The sequence below is a fragment of the Notolepis coatsorum genome (genome assembly GCF_963971535.1).
Source record: "Notolepis coatsorum genome assembly, chromosome: 19".
Classification (NCBI taxonomy): Eukaryota; Metazoa; Chordata; class Actinopteri; order Aulopiformes; family Paralepididae; genus Notolepis; species Notolepis coatsorum.
The window spans coordinates 6,939,854-6,952,492 of NC_140183.1; the positions used below are offsets into that span (position 1 = coordinate 6,939,854).

The 12,639-nt window shown below is 41.6% G+C and overlaps 1 protein-coding gene across 1 annotated transcript in view; it reads left to right on the forward strand.

The window, feature by feature from the left end:
- The window catches only part of LOC311246731 (phospholemman-like), a 49,542-nt gene that overhangs the window by 31,710 nt on the left and 5,193 nt on the right, over window positions 1-12,639 (forward strand). Inside the window, exons 2-7 of the mRNA XM_084336953.1 lie at window positions 2,329-2,385; window positions 3,697-3,729; window positions 9,534-9,557; window positions 9,872-9,946; window positions 11,466-11,499; window positions 11,899-11,948. Of these exons, the coding sequence (XP_084193079.1) occupies window positions 2,352-2,385; window positions 3,697-3,729; window positions 9,534-9,557; window positions 9,872-9,946; window positions 11,466-11,499; window positions 11,899-11,948 (250 nt within the window). The 5' untranslated portion in view covers window positions 2,329-2,351. The remainder of the gene's footprint in view (window positions 1-2,328; window positions 2,386-3,696; window positions 3,730-9,533; window positions 9,558-9,871; window positions 9,947-11,465; window positions 11,500-11,898; window positions 11,949-12,639) is intronic.

The following is a 12,639-nucleotide window of genomic DNA, read 5'->3' on the forward strand; positions in this document are numbered from 1 at the left end:
TCAGTTCTGATGAGCGAGGGTCACTGCAGGGGTTCAGTTCTGATGAACGAGGGTCACTGCAGGGGTTCAGTTCTGATGAACGAGGGTCACTGCAGGGGTTCAGTTCTGATGAACGAGGGTCACTGCAGGGGTTCAGTTCTGATGAATGAGGGTCACTGCAGGGGTTCAGTTCTGATGAGCGAGGGTCACTGCAGGGGTTCAGTTCTGATGAGCGAGGGTCACTGCAGGGGTTCAGTTCTGATGAGCGAGGGTCACTGCAGGGGTTCAGTTATGATGAACAAGGGTCACTGCAGGGGTTCAGTTCTGATGAACGAGGGTCACTTCATGGACCCAGCGTTGGATCGAGGGCAGTCCAACAGAAAGCAGAACACCACCGCGGACACTATTAGGGCAGTCCAACAGAAAGCAGAACACCACCGCAGACACTATTATGGCAGTCCAACAGAAAGCAGAACACCACCGCAGACACTATTAGGGCAGTCCAACAGAAAGCAGAACACCACCGCAGACACTATTAGGGCAGTCCAACAGAAAGCAGAACACCACCGCAGACACTATTATGGCAGTCCAACAGAAAGCAGAACACCACCGCAGACACTATTATGGCAGTCCAACAGAAAGCAGAACACCACCGCAGACACTATTATGGCAGTCCAACAGAAAGCAGAACACCACCGCAGACACTATTAGGGCAGTCCAACAGAAAGCAGAACACCACCGCAGACACTATTAGGGCAGTCCAACAGAAAGCAGAACACCACCGCAGACACTATTAGGGCAGTCCAACAGAAAGCAGAACACCACCGCGGACACTATTAGGGCAGTCCAACAGAAAGCAGAACACCACGTGGACACTATTAGGGCAGTCCAACAGAAAGCAGAACACCACCGCGGACACTATTATGGCAGTCCAACAGAAAGCAGAACACCACCGCGGACACTATTAGGGCAGTCCAACAGAAAGCAGAACACCACCGCGGACACTATTAGGGCAGTCCAACAGAAAGCAGAACACCACCGCGGACACTATTATGGCAGTCCAACAGAAAGCAGAACACCACCGCGGACACTATTATGGCAGTCCAACAGAAAGCAGAACACCACCACGGACACTATTAGGGCAGTCCAACAGAAAGCAGAACACCACCGCGGACACTATTAGGGCAGTCCAACAGAAAGCAGAACACCACCGCGGACACTATTAGGGCAGTCCAACAGAAAGCAGAACACCACATGGACACTATTAGGGCAGTCCAACAGAAAGCAGAACACCACCGCGGACACTATTAGGGCAGTCCAACAGAAAGCAGAACACCACGTGGACACTATTAGGGCAGTCCAACAGAAAGCAGAACACCACCGCGGACACTATTAGGGCAGTCCTCAGATAAAGCAATTCTTAAATGAACTAATTGACCTTATTCACTTTGCCACCATCTTGGTCCAGTTTGATGTAATGTGAGGTACGGAATGTGACCGTTCACTTCAATGTTAAAACGTAGCTATAAAAATACCACTTCAAGAACCAAAATAGTGGAAACTACAGTCAGAATAACACTATCATAGTCAAAACAACAGTCAGAATAACGCCATCATAGTAAAAACAACAGTCAGCATAACACCATCAGAGTCAAAACAACAGTCAGCATAACACTATCAAGAGTCAAAACAACAGTCAGAATAACATTATCATGTCAAAACAACAGTCAGAATAACACCATCTGAACTAGAAGCTCATGATAACCTGACTCACATTGTTTTTCACCACCATAGTCTTTATGTTGTGAAACCCATGGAAAGTGAATTAGTCATCGGCTCAATGAAATGCTTCCATGGTGATCTATGAAAAATAAAGATGGCGGTGAGGTGAATAAGTCTCTTGTTATTAAATAATAATAGTCTCAGATTGGTTGATTTAAAGGATAAGGCCAGTGTGTTTTTAAGTATGATCTGTCAACACCAGATTATAGCTCATGTCCAGAAGCCATAGAACTCCATTGTTTTCCATAAACCTGTTAACCCTTTCACTGCCGCACTACCAAACGGTTAACCCTTTCACTGCGACAATACACGGAAGGTTAATCCGTTCACTGCCACACAACAGCAGGTTAACCCTTTCACTGCCACACTACAGAAGGTTAACCCTGTACTATCACACTATACCTGCCTGTGGCAGTGAAAGGGTTCAAACACAGAGCCGTACTGTTGGTCTGATTCATCAACGCAATGAACGTGAGCCTCGTCACTCCCTCCCTCCCGGATCACTTTGTTCATGTGTTCATTACAGTGAGCAGAGTTCACTCATCTTAGTGTCTGCTGTCTCCACAGGTGAACGAGCCTGAAGCTTGAAGATGTCAAAGATCTGTGCTTTGGTGCTGATGACATGTGAGTAAAAACTAAATCTATATATCCATCAATCAAATGTGATTATCGTGATATGAATTTCTTCTATATTCGCCCTTGTGTACAGTATTGCATGAACCAGAGAGAGATACTGTAGAGAGAGAGATACTGTAGAGAGAGAGAGAGATACTGTAGAGAGAGAGACATACTGTAGAGAGAGAGAGAGACATACTGTAGAGAGAGAGACATACTAGAGAGAGAGATAGAGAGACATACTGTAGAGAGAGAGAGACATACTGTAGAGAGAGAGATACTGTAGAGAGAGAGAGATACTGTAGAGAGAGAGACATACTGGAGAGAGAGAGACACTGTAGAGAGAGAGACACTGTAGAGAGAGAGACATACTGTAGAGAGAGAGAGAGACATACTGTAGAGAGAGAGACATATTGTAGAGAGAGAGAAAGACATACTGTAGAGAGAGAGACATACTGTAGAGAGAGACATACTGTAGAGAGAGAGAGAGACATACTGTAGAGAGAGAGAGAGACACTGTAGAGAGAGAGAGACATACTGTAGAGACAGAGAGAGATACTGTAGAGACAGAGAGAGATACTGTAGAGAGAGAGTGAGAGAGACATACTGTAGAGAGAGAGACATACTGTAGAGAGAGCGAGAGAGACATACTGTAGAGAGAGATACTGTAGAGAGAGAGACATACTGTAGAGAGAGATACTGTAGAGAGAGAGAGAGACATACTGTAGAGAGAGAGAGAGAGAGAGACATACTGTAGAGATAGAGAGAGACATATTGTAGAGAGAGAGACATACTGTAGAGAGAGAGAGACAGACATACTGTAGATAGATAGAGGGAGGAAGAGAGAGAGGTAGAGAGAGAGAAAGAGACACACTGTAGAGAGAGGGAGAGAGAGATAGAGATAGAGAGGGAGGGAGACTGAGAGGGAGGAAGAGAGAGAGAGAGAGGATAAATAAAAAAGATACTATTCTAAGGGCCATGTAACTATTATAAGGTCCATGTAACTATTCTAAGGTTTATGTAACTATTATAAGGTTTATGTAACTATTATAAGGTTCATGTAACTATAACTATTCTAAGGTTTATGTAACTATTCTAAGGTTCATGTAACTATTCTAAGGTTTGTGTAACTATTATAAGGTTCATGTAACTATTCTAAGGTTTATGTAACTATTCTAAGGTTTATCTTCCAATAAACAGAACAGAGATATGTTCCTCCAGAGGTCATGTTTCCCCACAGTGGTTCCTAAGCTCTAGCCTGCTTCTCAAGCTGTTGTGACTGTTTAACTGTTCTGACATGTCTCTGTTGATCTTTTGCAGTCGTGTCTCTGGTGTTTGCAGAGGCCCCGAAGAGTAAGGATGCTTTCTTTGATTTTAAAGCTTGGATTTTTTCACAACCAGCATCTCAAAACAACACCAAACTCAAACTACACCAAACTCAAACTACACCAAACTCAAACTAGTTCACATTTGAACCGATATCGGTACCGGTACCAGTACCTGGGAATCGATATCGGTATTTTCATTATTTTCAGTATTTTCATTACAACACAACATTTATTTCTGTTGTAATATAATAGAATTGAATAGAATAGAAATACTTTAATCATCCAGAGGGAAATTTGGCACTACAAATCGCTCACAGTAAACAATTAGGTAGACAAAACAAAGTCACAAATAAGAATAATAAAAAAAATAGCCTAAGAATAAAGAATAATATGAGCCTAAGAATAGAATAATAATAATAAAATACGGTCCGGGATTTACATTTCCTATGTTATGTATATACATTCTAATATAAAATATACAGTAAAAATATACAGACATCTACAGTAAGTGTACAGTAAGTGTAATATTGATTGTTTTAAAAGTAAAAGTCCAGGAAGATGGTAACTGTCACCCTGTGCTCAGTGATGCAGTGAGGCACAGTGATGCATTGTAAAGTCTGATGGCTGTCGGAATGAAGGACTTCCTGTGCCGTTCAGTGCTACATCTTGGGAGTCTTAGTTTAGCACTGAACATGCTCCTCCTGTCAGCCAAGTCTGTGTATAGTGGGTGGGAGGGGTTGTCCCTGATGGCATGGAGCTTAGCAAGGCTCCTCCTCTCCGCCACCACCGCTAGAGAGTCCAGCTCCACCCCTACCACGTTACTGGCCTTCCTGACCAGCTTATCCAGCCTGTTTGCGTCCCCCGCTCTCAGTCCGCTGCCCCAGCAAGTCACAGCGTACAAGACAAAAACTAAACTAAAGTCTAAACTTCTCAATTTAAACATTGTTATCACACCACACAAACTAAAACCCCTCCCTACCTCCCTCTCCCAAACTGTTCCTACAACAATTTTGTAATGTTGCATGATCATGTATACATTTATTATGTATTATTCTTTTTTAAGTTTAAATATCAACATTATCTGGCCATCCTCAGTAAATACTATCAAACTCCTCTGACCTCATCTGGGCCCTCATTTTTCAACGTTGCGTAGGCACAGCTATGCGTAACCCGTGCGTACGATCATTTCTAAGCAAAGTGTGTGACTTATCAATTTGAACGTGTGCTTGACTTTGTGCGTATATTTACGCACAGCTCAGGGCATGCGTACCTGGCGCCCGATGGTAGAATATGGATACTGCAGACGGACGGCATATGCTTTCATCAGTTTCATGCATTAGTTTCAACGCGGAAATAAGCTTTCGTTCATTAGTTTGACTGATGTGTTCTGTATGACAACGTAATTCATTATAGTTAATTGTAAAATAGCGACAGTAGTGTAATTATGGTCAAAACCCTATAAATAGCATTTGGGATAATAGGTCTTTCCTTCTGAATGAATGCAGCATGGTTTATATATAGCATTATCGGAATATACAGGGTGTACTGAATGCTCTCCGCATAACTCAACTCGTTATTATTTTGCGCATAGATTGCAGAAATACGGGAACGTTTTGATTATATTTAAAAGGCTTTGCCATTGTTAAACGAAATAAGTGGAATTTCGAAGCTGTAAGCAGAATACAAGTCATATGAACACGCACAATATAGTGTTCTTCCCCCTTCCTACTGTATAAGAAAGAATTAAAAACGCATTGCAACGAGAACAGAGGTTATTTGTTGAGTTTATGTGTATTACAAAACCCTTGCAATAAATGTGTCTTAATGAATGAAAAGCATACATGCTCTGGATATACAGGTAGCATATATCGTGTGGGTGATATGACTTGTATTCTGCTTACAACTTGAAATTCCACTTATTTCGTTTTACAATGTCAAAGCCTTTTAAATATAAATCAAAATGTTCCCATATTTCTGCAATCTATGCGCAAAATAATAACGAGTTGAGTTCTAACAAAGAACGTATTACATGCTGGGTAGGCTGATAGAGTCAACTGTAAATGAAATAGCCTATATAACATTATAAAGGATAGGCTATAATAGCAGGGTCTTCCCAACCTTTATTCCCCAGAGCCCCACGATTCCTGGGAGACATATAGGAATATGATATGATATAAGGTATACTGGTCCGTCCGCGAGGAGATAGCCCACAGCGGATAGCCATTAAATGCCATTTGAGAATATAGGCTATTAATGCAAAACGACGGCCTATAGCCTATACATATTATTTAATGTTTTCATAAGCGTACAGATACAACAGCTAGATTAACGATCAAGTTAGTTTACTGTGCAGGCTTTGCAGGGCTGTGCCATGTGCTATTATATATGCGCAAGTTACTGTTGCATAATGTAGGCTATGACTGCTATTATATGTAATTCATATAGGCTACCTAATACCGACAACAAAATAGATTGTATGCCTCTACAAATCATATTATACCCGGTAGCCAATCGAACGAAACGAATAAAGGCATTCATATTCCAGCATGGTTATAATGACACACCAACGCCAAACAGTGGTTAACGGTCTTTATTAGTATTTTGAGCTGTCCAGGCAGAATTGCAGCAATGGTCTTAGGGAGTCGTTGATATCTGATATCACCGTGTACAAGTCCGACAGCCTTTTATTTATCCCATAACACGGGTTGTGTCTTCTTGGTTCAACAGCGCCTCCATGAACAATCTCGCTCATGGAGTTTCTCAGAGTTCGCTCGGGTTAGTCCATTATTGCACATCCCATGGGGGGTGTTTCATTACCATATATGGATAATCATGCATGAGCATTGACGGTAAGAACAAATGGTATTTATCAATACCGAGTGTGCGTAGGACCCGTGTATGCACGGTTGATAAATCCCGATATTTCTGTGCGTACACACATTCTAAATTCCGTGCGTAGGAACGGAAAAAGAACACTTTCTACGCAACGTTGATAAATGAGGGCCCTGGTCTTTCCAAAGATGATTTTAGAATATTTCAGATAATGAAATTAAATGTTTATATCATGAACTATCCAGTTAGTATTTATAGTGTAACGTTTGGCTACTTTAAATCATTGAACGTAGTGAGAGAGAGATAAATGTGAAGTTATCTTTGAACCTCGGTTATCAACCCTCGTCAATATAACACCCAACCCCCCTTTCCTCACTAATGGAACTGGTGTCGTGGAGTCACTCTAGTTAGCTTAGCTTAGTTAGCGGCTAACGCTAGTTAGCTTAGCGGCTAATGTGGACATGGCAAGGATGCAAAGCATGTTAGACACATTGCTCGCACTTGTCTGTCTATTATGAAATGACAAGTGTGTGTCATTTAACACTTTCACTGCCACACACGAGATATCTCGGATTTTCGATAGTTATGTTGAAAGCCACTCACGATATTTCTCGGATTTTTTTTTTTTTTAGCGATCTGAAATCATATTGCATCACGCGAGCCTACCCGAGTATACCCGAGCGCCGCCGGCAATCATATGTGGAAAAAAGCGCCCCCTATCGTCTCCCAGATGACATAAGGGATTTTGGAATGGACTCAATGAAAATGGATCGGGAAAAAAATCCGGTACTCCACATTTTCCAGTCTACTGATCCAGCCGGGGTTACCACAGTTCATTCTGGAGCCTCTCAGCCCCGCGGAATCATGTGTACTACTGTATCACGTTGGATCCATACACTTATCGATTTTTTCGAATGGTGATCAGGAATTGGAACATACCAGTTGGATACCATCTGATGTCGGGTAAGGAATCTATGTTATCAGTGTTAGGATAATCAGACTAATTTTGATGAAGATATAGGCTGTTTTGTGAAATGGGCTCTTTCGGTTTCACTGTAAAAGTCCAAGAGGAAATGAACACGGCGATTATCCGTGCGCGGCTCGAATGTGCTTGCGTGCACGTATAATATTGATCATCTAGCGTTTATTTGAAAACTATTCATAAATAGGCAGACGAATATCAACGTTCTGGAATATTCCAGTAAAAGACGATTATCATAGAATGGTCTAGAATGAACTGTTTTTTTACCTCCAAACGGGTGCTTTTCAAAATGCTCTCAAATGGAAATGAAGCGATAAAAAACCAATCTGCCTCGACAGCACTGACTGGAAAAGGATTATTTGATAAGCGACGGGCAGATTAGACACATAGCCATAATTTAAAACATAGATTAGGCGATATTAAGCGTAACATTGGCGCCGATGGTGGCATTGAAGCGCTACCTCTGGCGCCACCTCGTGGCATTCAAAGTGTTAAGGTCCACGCTGGTCTGTGTCTATTATGAAATGACAATTGCGCATCATTGTAATTCTGATTATTTTCTAACTGGTCGGGTCTTAGGTATCGAAATGTGGCACCGATTGATCTAACGTGAATCGATACTCTGTAGTACCGAAGTAATTCGGTCGATACCCTTAAAAGTACCGAGTTCGGTACCCATCCCTAACTCAAACTACACCAAACTCAAACTACACCAAACTCAAACTACATTAAACTCAAACTATACCAAACTCAAACTATACCAAACTCAAATTACACCAAACTCAAACTATACCAAACTCAAACTACACCAAACTCAAACTACACCACTGACTTAACCCCTGTGTGGTCGTTTTGTTCCTCACCCAGTGTTCATGGGTCTGCTGGATCCACAACATTATTGGGATTTTAAAACAATAAAGCCTTAATAACAATTAATGTAAAAAAAGAATGAACCTTATTTAAACTACAAGCAATCTAAACAGCATATATGGTTGATATGACATTTACCTCTGCTAGATCACATTTATCAGTAAAAGTGCTTAGTTTTGTGTGATAAAATGTTATGTCTGTAAAAATATACGGTAACACTTTATAATAACACTCAGTTATAAGACATTTATAAGGTATTTGTAGATAATGAACTAATCATGAACAAACCATTTATATACATTTGTAAATGATTATTAAATCATTTATAACTATATTTGTATAACATTTACAAATGAGTTATACATTATCTATAACTCATTATCAACATTGTTTGTACTTGATTTGTTCATCATTAAATAATGTTATTTAATGTGTAGTAACACATTTGTAGATGCTTTGAAAAATGGATATGAAAAAACGACTACCTCCATTTATTTGTTCATGTTCAACAAACCATTTGTAAAACATTCTTAAAAGATCTATAAATCATTGGCAGATGTTATTGTGTGCCCTAATCTAAAGTGAAGACTATTCATCATTAACAAATGTCTAATAGTTTTTTTTATTATTTGTGGACTTTTATGAATACACACGAAGCAGGATAAACACCTTTTTCGTTGGTAAATCTATTCCATCATTTCCGACCTACAACTTATAGTACTTGTTCTGTACGACAAGTCATCAGGAAGTAACAATGTTCATCAAAGTGTTGAGTGTGTAATGTAAATGTAAATATAATATAAATGAAACAAGGTGGAGGCAGACAGTGAAGGAACACAGTGCAGCTTTTTGTTTAATTTTTACTATATTTACCTGTTTTCACCTACAAGGTGCACAGTGTGCTCTCAATGAAAACATTATTTGATATGTTCTATGTTCTTCACATTAAATGAGCCAAGGACAACAAGTCTCGGGTGGAAAGAAATAAGTCATTGTATCGTTTATCTTTTAGTAAACATTGAAATCAGGTCCCACAGACCTGAACACCACAAAGGGTTAAAGTCACTGTGTCGTTCATTGTGTGGACGTCTCTTCCTGCATCTGGCCTCCGTCCTGAACTCACCGTCATGTTTGTGTCTCCACAGCGGAAGATGACCCCTTCACCTTTGGTAATTCATTAACTTAATTTAATTAAAGGTTAACCCCGTCGGTGGTGACCCGTCGGTAGTGTGATAGTAAAGGGTTAACCTTCTGTAGTGCGGCAGTGAGAGGGTTAACGTCCCGTCTCTTTGCAGACCACCACAGACTACGTGTCACAGCACTAGGTCTTAACCCTTTCACTGCTGCACTACCAAACGGTTAACCCTTTCACTGCGACGATACACAGAAGGTTAACCCTTTCACTGCCGCAATACCAAACAGTTAACCCTTTACTATCACACGACCGACGGTAAAATAAATTTGATTGATTGATTGATTGCAGACTACCACAGACTACGTGTTGGAGGGCTGATCCTCGCTGCCGTTCTCTGTCTCATTGGCATCACCATCCTGTTCAGTAAGAGACACACACACACACACACACACACATATGGACACACACACACACACACCCACACACACATATGGACACACACACACACACACATATGGACACATACAGGGACGTGCACAGGACTGTAGAGGGGCAGGTGCTCAAAGGCTGAAAAGGGCACTATACCTGTGTCTGTTTTAACTGAGCGAGCGAAGTGTGCAAGCCTGATATTTAAATTTCTTTTTACATTTTTTAGCATTTTTACAGCTTTATTGGTCACGCAGGACCGACAGAGGAGAGGGCGAACGGGGAGAAGAGGTGGGGAGGACATGAGACAAATAACGACGGGAGCTGGGATCGAACCCGGGTCGGCCGCGTAGGTGTGCGAGGCACTATGGTATGCGCCACGAGGGCGCCCCACAAGCCTGATTTTTAAGGGCCCTTTTTGGGCGGGGGGCGGGGGGGGGGTGGCCTTTTTATGGTTTTTGGGCGGTTTTGGTGATGCTTTTTGGGGGGTTTTGGTGATCAAATATTGAATATTGAACTATAATAATCAGTGCAGGAGCTCACTTATCCTTGAAAGACACTTTTATCACTGACTTAAAAGGCCCATACATCTCCATAAATGTTCAGGGGGGAGGGAATAAGTGCTTACCCTACAGACTTCAAGAAGTGCTGTATATTCTGTATTTAATATAAATGCATTTTTTATTCCAATCCCGATTTGTATTTGAGATTCCCAAATCCCATCGGACTTGACTTCTTCGTGTCCCTCAATGAGTGTAATACCAGCATTCAACTGTATGGGCCACAGCGGTTTCTATCATCATCATCATCACCACCCACGCTATGCATAAAATATATAGGTCCGCGGAGAGGCACGCTGAGGAGGCTGTGCAAACTGCAATGGAATACGGGGCATCTCTCTCTCTTTACCTAATATTTTGATTCTATCTTGACATTTTTCAGTTGGAAGGGCAGTCTAGTCTTTTTTATTTATTTAAAAAGGGCACTTTTTTATGAGGCTCAAAGGGGCAGGTGCTCAAGCACCCCTTGGGCTCTATGTGTGCATGTGCCTGGACACATACACACACACACACACACATATGTACACATGCACACACACACACACATATGGACACACACACACACATATGTACACGCACACACACACACACACACACACACATTATGTACACATACACACACTCACATATGTACACATACACACACATACCAGGGTGAGGTTATACCAGGGGGGGGGGTATACCAGGGGGGGTCAGGTTATACCACGGGGGGGGGGGGTCAGGCTATACCAGGGGGGGGGGGGGTTATACCAGAGGGGGGGGGGGGGGTGAGGTTATACCAGTGGGGGTGACGTTATACCAGGGGGCCTTCTAATAACTTGAATAACCAAGAGGTTTGGTCACATGACTGATTCTCTGTCTGTTCTATTTGTGAGGTTTGGTCACATGACTGATTCTCTGTCTCTTTTCTTTGTGAGGTTTGGTCACATGACTGATTCTCTCTCTTCTCTTCCCAGGTGGCCACTGCAGGTGTAAGTTCAACCAGAAGAGGTGAGGAACAGCTTGTCTCTGTGTTATTCTGCCACCAAGTAGCCTAGAGGAGCTTGGTGTTGGTCCCAGCCGTCACCAGACTGTATATTATCTCAGGCTAGTAGCCTAGATCATTCACCCTCCTGCACGTTGAATTGGTCACTTCACATGTGATGTCTGTGTTATGCTGATCTCTGACCTCAGCCTATGTCCTATTCCTTGTGATTCTCTTGTGATGTGACTCATTGTCCTTCTGGGTAATTGAGATCTATCGTCTGATTGGTGAAATAACAGAAGGGAAAGGATGCATGATGTTTCATCATCAGCAGCAGACTTGGTTGTTGCTTATGAAAATACATATCCCATCATGCAACATGATGAGTTCTCACACTGTTCTTCTTCTCTTGTTTTTCACCACAGGGGTGGGGGAGGAAGCACTGCTCAGCGGGAAGCAATGCTCAGCGACCAAGGTACCCTCAGCTTCCAGTCAACTCCACTCTCATTGGCTGATTAAAATGAAGCCATATTAGAAGCCCTGTACTTTCTTTTACTTGCTACATTTCTGCTGTACTGTTGATAACCTCAAGGGTGATTGTTTATAAAAACCATAGTAGATACAGGAGACTCAAGGGTGATTGTTTAGGGTGATTGTACAAAGGGTTAACCTAGTGTGGTAGTGAAAGGTTAACCTTATGTAGTGAAAGGTAAACCTTCTGTAGTGTGGTAGTGAAAGGTTAACCTAGTGTGGTAGTCAAAGGGTTAACATTCTGTAGTGTGGTAGTGAAAGGTTAACCTTCTGTAGAGTGGTAGTGAAAGGTTAACTTTCTGTAGTGTGGTAGTGAAAGGTTAACCTAGTGTGGTAGTGAAAGGGTTAACATTCTGTAGTGTGGTAGTGAAAGGGTTAATTTTTTTAATCAAAAATAGAATCGTTTATTTTTATTTTTTTTTATAATTTTTTAAACAAACATATAAACAAACATGACAACACACGATATGATATACAAGCATTAACACTTTAAGTGCCGAAAACGTGTTTAGGCGTCTTTCCTAGCCATGCTAAAGTTGCCGAGGACGCCCTAACTCGTCTTTAATATCAATATTTCAAAAATCTGTGATCGGAATCATATTTCCCCTCTGCAGCCTTCACACACAGTTCTGAGC